Genomic DNA, 15547 nt, shown 5'->3' on the forward strand with positions numbered 1-15547 from the left:
CAGAACTAATTAGTGGCAACGGTGGGGGGGGGGTGGGCATCTGAACACAGATCTGTTGTAGAATATAAGGGTTTGAAACTAGAATTTTACACATGAACAGGTGGGTTTCTGCAGAATGGTGTTCTGCAGAAGGTTCCTAGCACCAAAAATGTTATGAATTCCTGTCCTGAACACTGGGATCATTCCAGAATGTGCCCTGTTCTGGTGGAGCCCAGCAAAGCTCAGAGTGGCCAGCAAATGGAGCAGCAGGCGCACATGGTCCAGGGCACTGGAGCGCCACCCTGCTCCCACCACGGAAGCACAGGGGTCCCCAGGGCTGGAGGGGGAAGGCCCCAGGTCTACCTTTCCCTCTCTCCACTCGGTACCTGGCTCTGCTTGGATCTGAAGGGCACCAGGGAAGGCTTTTCCTTTTGAATGTGACATGGGGCCAGACACATGTGGAAGAATAAAAATGACAATGGTGACAAGTGTCTGAACAGCTCCTCACAGCTTCCAAAGCACTCGGTTCATTTGCATTATTTCCAACTTTTAGGCTCAGCACCTGAGCCTCAGAGGGTGGCTTGCTCAAGGAGTGCTGAACTGGTGGGTGGCAGGCTGTGCACTTGAGCCCAGGCTCCTGGGGTGGGACAGGATGCTTGGCCTGGAGCACTAAGCCTCCGTGGTGCTGGGAGATGGAAGGCCGGTTGGTTGGGGGAGGCTGCAGGGCTGGGCCTGGGCAAGGCCTTGATCCAGGAGGCCTTAGGGCCCAGTTCAGGTTCTCCTAGAGGGGAATGGGATGGGATCCAAGGACCTGTGCCCTCCGAATGACTTTTGTAGGTGTGTTTAGTGACATGCTGAGCAGGTGTGAGAGGATGGGCCTGAGCCAAAGGCCACGCCCAGAGATGTTTTGGATTTTTCCCTTTATGCCCCTGCAACCAAGCCCTGCTGCTCCAGCCCATATAAGAGAGGGAGGCTGAGGGCAGCAGCACACACGGCCTGGCCCCTCTCTCCTCGGTCTCATAGCTCCAAGCTTGTCCTGCTTCTTCAGCCATGATCGCCAAACAGCAGTGTGTCCGGGGCGGGTCCCGGGGCTTCAGCTGTGGCTCAGCCATTGTTGGTGGGGGCAAGAGGGTTGCCTTCAGCTCTGGCTCCGTGTCTGGAGGTGCAGGCCGCTGCTCCTCTGGGGGCTTCGGCAGCAGGAGCCTCTACAACCTTGGCGGCCACAAGAGCATCTCTCTCAGTGTGGCCGGGTCTCGCCAAGGTGCCGGGGGTGCTGGGGGCTTTTGTGCTGGGGGCTTTGGTGCTGGGGGCTTTGGTGCTGGTGGCTTTGGTGCTGGTGGCTTTGGAAGTGGATTTGGTTGGGGTGGTTCTGGCCTCGCTGCCTGCCCTGCTGGGGGGATTCAGGAGGTCACCATCAACCAGAGCTTGCTGACCCCACTCCACGTGGAGATAGACCCCGAGATCCAGAAAGTGCGCACTGAGGAGCGCGAGCAGATCAAGACCCTCAACAACAAGTTCGCTTCCTTCATCGACAAGGTGCGTGACTGATGTCCTGGACAGAGAGAGGCAGTGAGTGGAAGGAACCCCGAATTGGAGCTCCTTGTAGGCAAAGGGACAGCAACTGAGTTTTTCTGGGCCTCAGTTTTCAGCGATGAAGGAGAGACAGATGGTACTTTGAGTCTGTGGTAAGAGAGGGCAGACGAGCTGTGTGCTACCAGGCAAAACACTTGGCTTTTCTGATTCTAGTCACAAATGGGCTCATTATTTCCTAGCTTTTCTCTTAGGTTTTGGTTTTGGAAAAAAACAGTTAATTTCAGTAGTTTAACGACTGGCACTCCCGTTCTGGGAGCTGAAGAAAACCAAGCTGGTTCTGCACATAACAACTTGCTGACTTCCATGGAAGATTCTAGGCCACAGCAGGATCTTGGGAGGTTTTCTCGTTTCTTCTCACTGAAGGCTCGACTGCCTGTTTAAAGAGGAGCTGGGTCTCTCTTTTCTTTTTGTTGCCCAACTTCCTCTTCATGAGCATTTGGAGAGCCAAGTCCTGAAAGCTCAATCCCAGCCTAGTGTGGTAGGTTATGGTGATCGGGTCATCTCAGAGAGCTGAGTCACCTGAGATTGATGACCAGGTAGACAAGTGTAAACACGTTGGTCTCGGCTGTCCTGGGTCATGGCGTATCAAAGTCTTAGGCCTCTTAGATGTTTGGGCAAGAACGCATCTTCCTCGTGCAGGCTGAATGCGTGCATTTACTTCTCCTGCTAGTTTGAATAAACCCGCGGTAACTTCAGGAGGCTTCATTGTGACTCTAGGACACAGAGACATGAAAGCAAGAAGAAGAGTTCTTTGGGGGCTTCTCCGTCTCATCTCCCCCTTTCGGCCCAGGTGGTGATTGATCTTCTTTACCTATTTTCCTTTTATTCTGAAGCCCATAGGTGGAGAGGTCACACTCAGCTGCTTCTTTGGCCTATCAGGCTACATGTTTTCATAGAGAGGGAAAGTCCAGGGATGTCCCTGGCAGGATGGAGTCTAGCTGAGATTAGAACAGGAGTAGGATGTTGCTCACCGATAGCCATACTGTCACGCACAGGTTGTTCATGGGGACACACCGGTCTATTGATAAGAAGGCTTATTTTAAAAGTATTTAGTGAACTCTTTGCCTTGGGTCAGGGTCACTTGAATGCAAGAGCCTCCAGATCACGGTTGTATCTCCTCATTTTATTTAATTATTTCGTAGAAGCTCCCTGCTTCTCTGGTGGGTCATCTGGGGCCTTTCGATGCTGGTGCTTAGGAAGCTGGCCCTGCTGCTCTGGCCATGCATACTCTGTTCTCCACAGCCCTGGGCAGCAGGGATACCATGTTGACCCTAGTGAATGAGGGTCATTCACTAGGAGTTGCCATGTGGTAGCTCTACTTGGGTGACTCTTGAGCTACGTGGTTGCCTTGGATTGACTGGGTTGGCATTGGCCTCGGTGGGCCCCCTCCTAGTCAAAGGTTCGATCCTTCTACCTCATCAGTGGTCTGGTACCCTCTTCAAACAGGTGCGGTTCTTAGAGCAACAGAATAAGGTCCTGGTGACCAAATGGAACCTCCTGCAGCAGCAGACGACCACCACATCCAGCAAAAACCTCGATCCCTTCTTTGAGACGTACATCAATGCCCTCAGGAAGCAGCTGGATACCTTGGTCAATGACAAAGGGCGCCTGCAGTCGGAGCTGAAGGTCATGCAGGACAGTGTGGAGGACTTCAAGACCAAGTATGTGGGGAGGAAGGAAGGGATCATCTGATGCATCTGCCTGGCCATGGCCCAGGTTCCTTGGGCTCCTCTCCAGTGGTTTAGAACCTCAGGATCTGAAGAGATCCCAACGGGCCAGGAAGATCCTTTAGACAGTGCCCCTGCATCCACATGATTACATGTTCATAGGGTGAGGTTTAGGTACCTCAAGTTGCCCCACAGTCAGAAGCAAAGAGATTGTAGAGACAGATGGAGCTGATTTGAATACTACTCCCTCACTTACTAGCTATGTGACTTTGGATAAGTTGCTTAACTTCTCTGTGCTTCAGTTTTCTTAAGCCTCAATGGGGATGATATCCTTTACTTTTAAAAATGGAGATACTATTCCTATCTTATGGGTTATAAGAATTCAATGAAATTAATTGAGAGAAAATATAGGTAGCATAGCACTAGACATAAAATGAAGACCCACACCCTCTCTCTCAATTCCCTCACAGCCCAAATAGAGGAACTGAAGTGCTGGCAACATTCTTGAGAATTTAATCGGCCAAAATGGCCCAAAGGACAGTTCCTTCCATGGAAACAGCATTGATTAGTTTCTTGCAGATGTTTCACCCCACATGTTAACTCTTGAAAATCGTCTTTGTAAAATTTGGTTTTTATGTCTCTGAACACACCAGGGCCTAGACCTGTTATCTCATACATGGTAGTTACTCAATAAATGTACATTGAGTGGATATTTGTGCACATGGGAAATGCAGCTAATTACCTGGATATTTCCAAATAGATGTTTGCAAACAAGCAGCAGAGATCCAAGAGACACTTGCTCACTGTGGGCTTTTGTCTTTTCCTTCCTGTCCCCACCCCTAGATATGAAGATGAGATCAACAAACGCACAACGGCAGAGAATGACTTCGTGGTCCTCAAGAAGGTGGGGCATGAAAGATGGTGGGGAAGTGTTTTTTAGGGAACCCCTCCCCGTTGGTGATGGTCCTCAGCTGGCCATGAACCCACGGCCCATCTCTGCTCATCTCCACCTCACTTGGTACTATCTACATCTGTGCAGCTGAAGGAAGCAGATAAGGGAACCAAGTTTCCAGGAATGAAGCTTGGGAGGAAAGCCTGTGTAGACAATTAAGTTCCATGTCTTCAGGTAGCTTCAGGGACAGAATCGAGTGAATAATTGGTCCCTGGCCACCTCACCTGGCATTGTGTAGATTTTCCTAAATGCAACTGAAAACACTTGCAGGTGTTGATTAATACCTTGTCCCCATGATCATTCCTGCTTCTCCTCTCTCCTCCTGTTTCCCCTGCAGGATGTGGACGCTGCCTACATGACCAAGGTGGAGCTGGAAGCCAAGGTGGACGGCCTGAATGATGAGATCAACTTCCTGAGGGTCCTCTACGAGGCGGTGAGGACTCCTTCCTCCCTCCATTCACGGAAAGCGACTCCTTCACCATCTCTGAGGCTGCTGGTTGGGATTCAGTGCTTAGAAGGGACTCTGGTCCTCTTCCTTCAGGGCAGAGGCTTCTCAGCAGGGTCATGGATGAAAGGGTTGGAGCCAAGTGAAGGATTCAAGTGAGAGCTTCTCAAAACCAGATGTTGTCTTAGAAGAAGTGATTATAGCTGAAGTTTGTGTGGGATGGAATTTATTACTGTCTACCATTTTTCTGGTGAAATGAATCCATTCCATTCCCTTCCATCTAACACACGGAACACCTGTTGCTTTGGACGTAGAGTGCCGTAGTTCCCAGTGAGCAGTAAAGATGAGAAGCATTGCTTTTCCTCTCCTGAGATGTCACCAAATATTTGATTTCTACTTCAAAATGTATCTTCTTTCCACTCCCTACACATTGGGAATGCCAACCCCACTTGCATTTGAACTTGCAACCCAGAGGCTTGCCTCAGAGCTCAGGGGGAGACCTCCTGGAGTGCTGACTGGAGACATTTGCTTTGCAGGAGCTGTCCCAGATCCAGAGCCATGTCAGTGACACGTCTGTGGTCCTCTCCATGGACAACAACCGCAACCTGGACCTGGACAGCATCATTGCTGAGGTCCGCGCCCAGTATGAGGAGATTGCCCAGAGGAGCAAGGCTGAGGCCGAGGCCCTGTACCAGATCAAGGTGGGTGGTAGGATGTCTCAGGAGATGGGGGTGACTTTAGGACTCTGTTCTTAATGTCAGGTGCTCATCCACTTGATCCCCAGAGCATCTAGAGATGGGTAGATTCTCCCAGGCATCACTGATCCTGGTCTGCTTGGGAACACTTGACATTTTGGGCTATCCCTGTCACCTGTGGCTACTCTCACTGGACCCTACCCAAATACTCTTGACCCGTGATTCCCTGTGTATCCTTGGGCATTAGGTCCAGCAGCTCCAGAACTCAGTTGATCAACATGGTGACAACCTGAAGAACACCAAGAACGAGATCTCAGAGCTCAACAGGATGATCCAGAGGCTGCGGGCAGAGATTGAGAACGTCAAGAAGCAGGTGGGTGTCACCTTCTCCTAGCCGAAGTGCAAGGTAGATGCCCTGGGGTGGATAAGCAGGTAAAGCATGAGGTCAGAAGACCCTGATCCTGTCTACATGGCATTTCTAGCTCATTATAGAAGCCACACCTGGATCTTCTGAGCAATATCCTAGATGGGAAGAGGGACAATTGGAATCCTGACATCCTAACCCAAGGAAAACTGGCCCAAGAGAAGGGTCAGGTATAAAGGTCTTGAAAACAGGGCACTGATGCTGCCTGTCCAATGTCCTTGTCCACAGTGCCAGACTCTGCAGGCGTCTGTGGCGGACGCAGAGCAGCGTGGGGAGCTGGCGCTCAAAGATGCCTACACCAAGCGCACAGAGCTGGAGACTGCCCTGCAGAAGGCCAAGGAGGAGCTGGCCCGGATGCTGCGCGAGTACCAGGAGCTCATGAGCGTGAAGCTGGCCCTGGACATTGAAATTGCCACCTACCGCAAGCTGCTGGAGGGCGAGGAGTGCAGGTGAAGCAGGAAAGCAGGGTGGTGATGTGAGGGACAGAGAGGCCCTGGGCTGTGAGTTGGGGCCTCTGCAGGGCTGCTTGCTTCAATGCTGTGATGGTGCATTAAGAACCAGGATGGAGGGGCTGCAGTTATGGCTCAGTGGTAGAGCACCTGCCTAGCATGTGTGAGGCACTGGGTTCGATTCTCAGCACCACAAATAAATAAATGAATAAAATAAAGGTCCATCAATATCTAAAAAAGTATTAAAAAAAAAAGAACCAGGATGGTGTAAATAATAGGTTCACACTTGGCCTTTAGAATCTTGTCCTTTAAGGACAGTGCATGAGACCTACTTATTGAACAAATTGTGGTTCTGGGCTCGATGAGACTCACGGCTCTTTCTCCCCAACAGGATGTCTGGAGAATGCCAGAGTGCCGTGAGCATCTGTAAGTACCTCCTGCCCCTTCTTGTTATTTGTTCACCCAGATCTGGGTGGAGGGTTCTGGGCACTGTGGGAACAACTGTGTCCCTTGTCTTTCTTGCAGCCGTGGTCGGTGGTAGCTCCAGTATTGGAGGCATCAGTGGAGGATTCGGCGGAAACTGCTCTGGAATTAGCCTGGGTAGTGGTTTTGGCTCCTGCTCTGGAGGTGGCTTTGGGTTTGGCGGCGGTGTCTGCGGTAGTTCCGGCAGCAAGATCATCTCTACCACCACCCTGGGCAAGAAACCCCGATAAGAGGAGACAAGGTCCTTGCTGGCAACCAAATGCCACCTGGCCCAGGCCTGCGGTCCCTGTGCTTCCTTTACTTCATCTCCACCTTCCCTTTCTGGTGTTCACCCTGATGCTGACACCTCGACTCTCCTCTGGGATCTCTGCTCCAGGACCATCTTGTCTGGAATGTGGACTCTGCCCTCTTGGAGTTCGGTAGCTTCTTTTTGACTTGGGCCTGGTGACTCACCTCCAGTGGAGGGGGTCTCAGCTTTCACCTCCCATGGACAGAGGAGAAAATGACCAGGAGCTCCCTCTCCAGAATTGTCAGGGCCACACATTTCTTCCCAGCTCAACACTGTTGCCCACCAGATTCTGGATATCCAGCTACAAGAGAACCAAACTCACTCTCCATCACCCGGTAGCAACGGGCTCTGCAAGGTTAAGAAAGAACTGCTCAGGTCCCCTTCAACTCTTCTCATCATTCTTAACTATCTGCAGGTGAATCTTCAATAAAATGCTTTTGTCATTCAGTCTGAGCCATTGTGTTTGTTCCCTGGGGAGCAGTCTCTAGAATCTTGAACATCTATTAACTTGGGTGAAAGTGGACCACTGGGGGGTCTGAAGGATCTGTTTATATGGATCAAAGTCATCCACTAGTTTTTCAGGTCTCTATTTGTAAGTTGCATAGATTACCGAGGTCAGAAGTGCAGTGTCTGGAGCCTGTGGGCAGGTGTGCAGATTCAAGAGATAACCAACAATTATAGAGAGGAGGCCCATCAGAGGGTGGCCCAAGGCAGCACCTTCTTAATTCTGAGTCTGGAGTGAGCCTGGAGGGAAGGAGTCTAGGTCTGGAGTGTGGGGCCTCTTGCAGGTGTGAGGAGAGGCGCCGGGTGGTGGCTTTGCTGAATGCAGAACAGAGGATGTGGAGCTTAGGAAGGGAACCTACACTCAGGGCTAGCAAGGCCTCTCTATTTTTACAAAACTCCATGCATGGAGCTCAAAGCCCTGGAACAACAGGGCTTTCAGGAACTGTTCTAAGAACCCACGAGATCACTGTGGTTGGATGGGGGAGTACAAGCCTGCTGTTCTCCCAGAGCTTTAACGCTTTCCTCTCTTCCCGGCCTCCCCAGGAGCTTGGGTCACTCTGGGGTCGCTATGGGAGAACATGGAATGTGGAGTTGAGGCAGCTCTTCTGGAGCGGTAGAGGAGGCAGCTTCCTGGTTGGGGCAGCCCTGGAGATTCTGGCTGTTGCAATCCTGAGGTGGGGAGAGGACAGTTAGGGGGAGGATTTGGGTGCAGCTCTTGAGAACACCCTGTTTCTGTCCTGGACTAATTCCAACTTCCTGGAGCTGCACAATCTTCCCTTTTCCATAGGACTGCAGTTCTTCCAAGTGCAGTCTAACCTAAATCCCTCCTGCTGCAGGCGCAGGCTATGCTTTCTTGGTCACCAGTTGGTGCTTCCCTTTTTGTCCATGGGGAGTTCATGCTGACTCCAATTCCTCCAGTGCAGTGCCCTTGGGGGCCCAACTATGCAGATGAGAGGGTGCATGAATTGCCCAGGCCAGTGCCTGCCTATGAGGTCTCCTAGGAAATCAGGTGCTGAGCAGCCAAAAGCAGCCAAGGGTTAATCTGAGGAGCTTGGGCAGGGGCTGTTTGCCAAGAGAAACCAGGAGGAACGGCTCCCTCCCTCGGCCAGATGGCTTCATCCTTCAAGAGCCCGGCCCTAATCTCTCCATTGTCTCCCAGCTCACTGCCCGTGTGTCAGAACAGGAAGTGTTTGCAGCCCTTGCAGCCAGTCGGGCAGCTTTGACCAGGTCCCCACTGCGCCCCTTCCCTGGGAAAATGCCTCAGTGGCTCCTTTTTGAGTTTCTGGGGTGGGGAGGAGAGTTCAGGCCTGGAGGCAGGGTTGGGACTTCCCAAGGTCACCTGCTGGAGGCTGTGATGGGCCACAAGTCTTGTGCCTCCTGAGCAAGGGGAGTGTGGAAGTGGCCAGGCCTTGGGGCTCTGTGACAGGTGTCTTAGACCTCTGTTGGACATGAAAGAGGAAAAACAGTCACATCGGCCTCTATTTCCTGAGGGGTCCAGGGGAGTGGATCCACGGGTTTGGAGCTGTTTGGTTAGTTGAAGGGGATCATTGGAGTTTTTTGGGGAAATGCATTGCTGAGATCATAGGGGCACCCCTTCTCTCAGATCCTTTGAACTGGATTCTGGCTAGTTCTTTGTGTTCTGGGGAGACATAGGGTGCACCACCTGCTTTTTGGAAGCCCCATGGCTCCCTTCCTTTGAAATCTTTTCCTCTGGCTATACTGAAATTATTTTTCCCAACTAAAGGGCCCAACTATGGGTTGGTGCATCCTTTATTCTGCCCAGACCTGTACTCCCCAGGGTCTTGGCTTTGGGACCTGGCTGTAGCCCCACCTTCTATGTGGCCTAGGTCCCTCTGGCTTCTAAGCAACTATTATACCTGCACAGGTCTCCCCATCACCAAGACCCTCTGTGCCGAGTTAAGCCCTCTCAGTTCTAGAAGATTCTTGCTAACACTTCCGAAATCTCCCTCCCTTGCTGCTGGTCAAATCAGAAGAACATAGCAAAGGAGGATTTATTTAGTGATGTCTCACTGTAGAATTTTGGGTTAGTTCACTATTGGGATTGAGGCTTTGGGTTCTAAGATGAGAGGACCTCAGAGTAAGGCACGGCTACTGTCATGACTTGGATGGATGTTGGGGTTGAGTGCACCAGCTATGTTGGAAAACAAACAAGGGACCTGTGCCCTTTTGTGTCTTCTAAGGATATGGTAACAGTGGGCCAGTCCAGGGACAAAGGGAAAGACCAGGCTGAGGGAAAGGAGCCATTTTAGCATCAGTTCCTGTTTCTTTCTTTTTTTCTTTTTCTTTTTTTTTTTTTTGCCAAATTGAACAGTTGTCCCTTTATCCCGTGGAGAGAAGGCTGGAGGGTAAAGTGTGGCCATGAGGAGTCCCTGTGGTGGGAGTCTCTGGACCAGGACACATTGCCATTGCTTCCTGTGGTTTCCTGGTTGGCTTAGGTCAAGGCAAGACCGTTTTTATGCATTTTTTTTTCTTTTTAAGTGTTACAGATTTGCCTCTCAAAAATGGAAGGAGAAGGTTGTTGAGAGGCTAAGTAAGCTAGGAAGAGGTTTTCTGGAGAAAGGGTTTTGATTTTCAGTTGCCAGTGACCCATCACTATTATTGACCCACCTGCCTATGGATTCTTTAAGGGCAGAGGCCATGGCGCTATTCATCTTGATATTCCAGGGCCACCGCGCTTGCCTTAGAGTAGCTGTTTAACGGATGTTGATTAAATGAATGAATAAATATCCACTGAGTGCCTGGTCTGTGCTGGGTGATAGGGACCCGCATAGAATCAACAGCTATATCTGCTTTTGACGGGCTTTCAATAAGGATGGTCATGACTAGATGTGAATGATTGGAGGCAGACAGGCAGATGAAGGCCACTGGGAGTTATAAACAAAGGCCTTGGCTGTCCAGACGAGGGTGGAATTACTTTTGGTCTTGGGTGAGGGCAGCACAGAGAAGCTCCAGGTAGGAGGTGGCATTTAAGCAGGACAGGTGGGGCCTGGGTGCTAGAGGTGGCAGCAAGTATTCTCCTGACAGACAGCAGGACTCTGATCTTCTCTAAGAGCAAGACCTTTCTTCCAGGAAGTCTTCCAGGACTTCCACCCGATGCCCTACTCCCTGACGCCTCCTTGGGTGGATTCTGATCTTGCTCCTTTCTCCCTGGCAGCATTTCCCCTGTGGCACTGGGCTGGCTGTCCACCTCCTGTGACTCTGCCTGTGAGCCTCACGGGGACAGCCTGACAAGGTTTGCAAACACCTCTTTTGTGTCTGGCTCTGTGCAAACCTGTGGGGATAGAAATCACACTGCGGCTGGGTCCTCCCTTGAGGAAAGCTTAGCATTACGTGAATAGGGCGCCTGAGTGTGGGAAGCGCTTGGGAAGCAAACACATGAGATACGGTTTTTCCGTGCTTTCAGGAGACTATTAAGAGCAATGGTAGAAGTAAGCACAGGGGAGAAGCATTTACTTTGGCCAGGGATTCAAGGAAGGCTCCCTGGAGGAGGTGGCACCTGAGATGAATGTCAAAGTTCTAGTGGTCACTGGGGTGAAAGGGGCGTAGACTCGGAGTTGGGAGGAAGGGCCCCGGGTCCAGGGTTCTCTAGGCAGCAAGAATATCAGAGTAGAGGCTCTTGGAGTGTGGTTCAGGGAAGTACATATATAAACCAAAAGTAACTTGGCATCAGTCAAGGTTAAGGGCCGGGAGTGGTGGGAGAGGAGGCTGGAGAGGTAGGTCGAATCTGGGCAGTGGAAGACCATGATTTGGCCCATTGTCTAATCTGTGTGGGGCTTGGTCCTCGTGTTCTAAGACCAGACAAGTGCAAGACAAGGCATGTCTGAGAGATAAAGCTCAGCAGGAGAGGAGAAGGGAACTCTGGGCTACCTGCTTTTGGGGTGGGGCCTCGGGGCCCATGTTATGTTTTGGACTCATGTCTGGGGCCTGCTACAGGGCACCTCACTCCCCTTCCATGCAGTAGAAATGCTGAGCCTTGCACCTGCTCCACCTCCTTTTTCATTCCTGTGTACTATGAAGATGTGTCTGGGACTAAGGCATTTATTGTCATTCCTTTGTCTCTTGGCAGAATTGTCTCTTATCCTCCAAAAGAATATTCATCTCTTTGGTATTCACTTATTTCTAAATCTTTCTGGATGATGATGATGATGATTTTTGGTTCTGGGGATTGAACTCTAGGGTGCTTAACAACTGAGCTACATCCCCATTTTAATTTTGAGAAAGGGTCTCACTAAGTTGCTGAGGCTGGCCTCGAACTTGTGATCTTCCTGCCTCAGCCTCCCAAGCTGATGGGATTACAGGTATGTACTACTCACTTGGCTCTCCTTAGATTATTTGCAGTGTCCATACTCACCCTATTTACTACCATGCTCACACAATCCACTTTACATCCAACTGGATTCCCTCAAATTCTTCAATGGAAAGAGATCCATACTTTGCAAATAATTCCATGGAAAAATAAATTTAAATTTCATGGGCTGGGGATGTGGCTCAAGCGGTAGCGCGCTCGCCTGGCATGCGTGCGGCCCGGGTTCGATCCTCAGCACCACATACCAACAAAGATGTTGTGTCCTCCGAGAACTAAAAAATAAATATTAAAAAATTCTCTCTAAAAAAAAAATAAATTTCCTCTTAACTCCCTCTTTCCCAGGTTAAATGATCACTTAATGATCTTTCTACCTCCCCTTTTATCTTTTGTGTCAAGTAACCTATTGAAAAATTTCCCAAGGCCTTTTGGGGACTCCTAGCAAGGACAAGGCTGTGATTGCTGCTATTTACTAACCTCTGGTTTGAGGAGTCATGCAGGATAAACATGATTCAACACAAATATAAGCAGACGGCTTTTGTCATGCAGAGGAATCTCACATAAATCCAGGCTTATTCAGGGCAAAGCCTTTTCTCAGTTTGATTGCCAGGCTAAGCTTCTCCTTAATGGCTTTGTGGTTGTTGCTCCTTCACTTATTCTTACAGCAGGAGGTGGAAGTGAGTTATTTAAAACCAGGAGGCAAGGAAGGAAGGCCGACAGGTCTCACCTGGTTCCCCCTTAGCCCCTGAAGTCTGCTTTCTACACAGCAGCCAGATGGATGCTTTATTTTATTTTATTGGTACCAGGGATTGAACTCAGGGCCACATCCCCAGCCCTTTTTAATATTTTATTTAGAGACAGGGCTCACTGAATTGCTGGGATTACAGGCATGTGCCACTGTGCCTGGCCAGATGGAGCCTTTAAAAGTAATCACAGTGGCTCGGGAGGCTGAGGCAGGAGGATCACAAGTTCAAAGCCAGTCAGCAGCTTAGTGAGGTACTAAGCAACTCAGTGAGACCCTGTCTCTGAATAAAATACAAAAAAGGGCTGGGGATGTGGTTCAGTAGTTAAGTGCCCCTGAGTTCAATCCCAGGTACAAAAAAAAAAAAAAAAAAAAAAAAAAAAAGTAAGCTCATGTTTCACCTTTGCTTAAACCCCCCTCTCAATGAGGTCTAATGAGGCCCTGTGGGATCTGTTTTGCAGCCATAAGGAACTCATTTCATAAACTGCTTGTCCTCCGTCCTTGGCTTCAGCCACACCAGCCCCTGATGGTTCCTTGATACGCCCCACGCTCCTGCCTCACGGCCTTTGCCCTAGGGCTACCTAGCCTGTTTCTTAATGTGTTCAGTATTTGCTTAGTTCCCCCAGAGCACTCTATGAAATGGCCCTGGTCAGGCTTCCCATCCCTTTCCTGCTGAATTTCTTTCAAGCATCATCTTCTGCCCCCTGCCTATCCTGTGTGTATTTCTCTATTGTCTGCCCCCTACTGGCATGTGAGCTTGACCTAGCAGGTTCTGTTCTGTCTGTCCACTGTTTTCTTGGTTCCTGCATCAGTGTTTGACAATCAGTAAGTATTCATTGCATGAAGAGAAAGAGGTAGGAGAGACCAGGCATGATGCTTTGCATCTGTGAAAGAAAGACATGAAGTAAAATATTTTAACAAAATGGGATTCCTGGGTTGTCACAGGAGCAATTAGTTCTTTGCATTAACCTGCAATTTCCCCAGAGCAATAGAGAGGCCCTCTTCTCATATTAGGATAGAAGCACAGTTCAAGTGAGACAAAATAACAAATACAAAATATTAGCTAATATTTTTCCAAGTGCTAACTGTGTATAGGTGCCATTCTTGGTGTTTACTTATGTTATTTACTTCAAATCTCACAAGAGCTAGGAAAGATGAATCTGCTATTCATTCCATTTTATAGGGGAGGAAATTTAGGCTTGGAGAAACATGAGGCACGGTCAGGAAGAAGTCGAGCCAGAATTCAAACCCAGGACAGCCTGACTTCAAAGCCCCTATCTTAGCTCCAGACAGGATTGAGATGAGCCCAAAGTTAGAAAAGGGAATAGGATCTTAACTTGTAGTGGAAGAAGCACTCTGTCCTGGTCACAGATAGAAAGGGGCTTCCTACCAGTTTTTGGTGTACATTTGGCTGTTTTTGAGTGTTATGCCTTAGGTAGGCACTGTAATTTTAAAAGGCCTCGAGGTTCAGCCATGTAATCCCTGCTACTCAGGAGGTCTAGTCAGGAGGACTGCAAGTTTGAGGCCAGCCTGAACAACTTAGTGAGACTGTCTCAAAAAATTAAAAGGGCTGGGGTTCAGCTCAGTAATAGAACACCCCTGAGTTGAAATCCCAGGACTGCAAAAACAAAATAAAAACCCCAAACCAAACAAATACAACCAACCATTCCCTCAAAATCAAAAACAAAGAAAAGTGAACCCAAGAGGGAGCTGGTTCAGGGGAGCCTCCTGGGAACCATGCACACTGAGGACGAGGTGAAACAGTGGGTGCATCTAGCCTGGGACATTCCAGGAAGGCAGGAGTATTTTCTGCTACTGTAAGGGCCATCATGGAGAAGCAGGGACGTTTGTGCGCATTACTATGAAGGCCAAGCAAGAGCAAATGCATCTTAGTTCAGTTTACATTCATTGACGTCTACCCAGGGCCCAAGGCTGATGGACACAAAGGCAAGGAGGACAGGTGGTGACAACATGCAGAGGGTTATGGTCCAGTGAGGAATTTCAATTGGGGACAGAGTCCTTTCTAGGGAGTATATGCACTGTCCAGCAGGGACATAGGCTGATTGGCAGGGGACTGGGACCTGAAGTTGAAAGGCTCTGGTGAGGTGGTTATTGTGTTGTTGCAATTTACATGTCAGTAGATTGAAGAATAGTGTGCCTTTTCATATATAGGTATTGTCATTTCCAAATGTATGTGATTATAAAATGCAATTTTATTTACAACTATTGCTGAATTCATAGTAAAAGTGAATATTATCAAAGGACGTTGAAAACAGAAGTTCTGACAATGCAATGTGTGTGTGTGTGTGTGTGTGTGTTAAAAGGCAACTTCAGACCTAGGGACATATAGGTCCCCCCTGAGTAGATGGGCAGATGAGGCCCCTCTGACCCCGATTTCACTGATCCCATGGAGGAGTCAGGCTCCCACTGGATGGAGCAGAAAGCACTAAAGCTACATCCGTGAAGACCTTGCTGGAATCAGGGTGGCATCTTGCTGGTCTGGACAAGTCAGGGGATTTGATGAATTGGCTTCCACAAGGATCTTAATGAGTGGGAGAGGCCAGGTGGGTGCTGGTCTCTAGGAGGAGTGGATGGGCAGCCTCCTGGCTGCAGCACCCTGCGAGTATTGGATTTCAAACATTGCAACCCAGTGACTCACTCTTCTCCAGAAAGTGCTTAGGATACGTAGTTAACCAAATTCACGTTTGGGTGGTGGTGGGGTACGTGTAAACCAACTCTGTTTTCTCAAAATATGTATCAGGTGCCCCAAGTGCAGAGGACCAGCCCAACCACCAAGAGTTCCCCTCACACATGGCCTCCTCCCCTTCCTTCGCTTCCTTCTCTCATAATTCTGATCAGAATTGACATTCCAGTCCTGCTAATGTACTCCCTGGTCTTTATTTTTACTTCTTGTCTCCCCAAGACCAGGTCATATATTGTCTGATTTTCTTTTCTTTTAAAACATATATAATTTTATTTTTATTTTTTATTTTTAGGTGAA

The 15547-nt window shown here is 49.3% G+C and overlaps 1 protein-coding gene across 1 annotated transcript; it reads left to right on the plus strand.

Annotated features, from left to right (window-relative positions):
* The first annotated feature begins 986 nt into the window (after positions 1–986).
* On the plus strand, positions 987–6917 carry Krt4 (keratin 4). The gene is made up of 9 exons (XM_026398775.2): positions 987–1515; positions 3019–3233; positions 4083–4143; positions 4529–4624; positions 5173–5337; positions 5579–5704; positions 5984–6204; positions 6596–6630; positions 6730–6917. The coding sequence occupies exons 1-9, from the start codon at positions 1030–1032 to the stop codon at positions 6915–6917; spliced, it is 1593 nt and encodes a 530-aa protein (XP_026254560.2). The 5' UTR covers positions 987–1029.
* Positions 6918–15547: the final 8630 nt, after the last annotated feature.

The sequence above is a fragment of the Urocitellus parryii genome, chromosome 5 (genome assembly GCF_045843805.1).
Source record: "Urocitellus parryii isolate mUroPar1 chromosome 5, mUroPar1.hap1, whole genome shotgun sequence".
Taxonomy (NCBI): domain Eukaryota; kingdom Metazoa; phylum Chordata; class Mammalia; order Rodentia; family Sciuridae; genus Urocitellus; species Urocitellus parryii.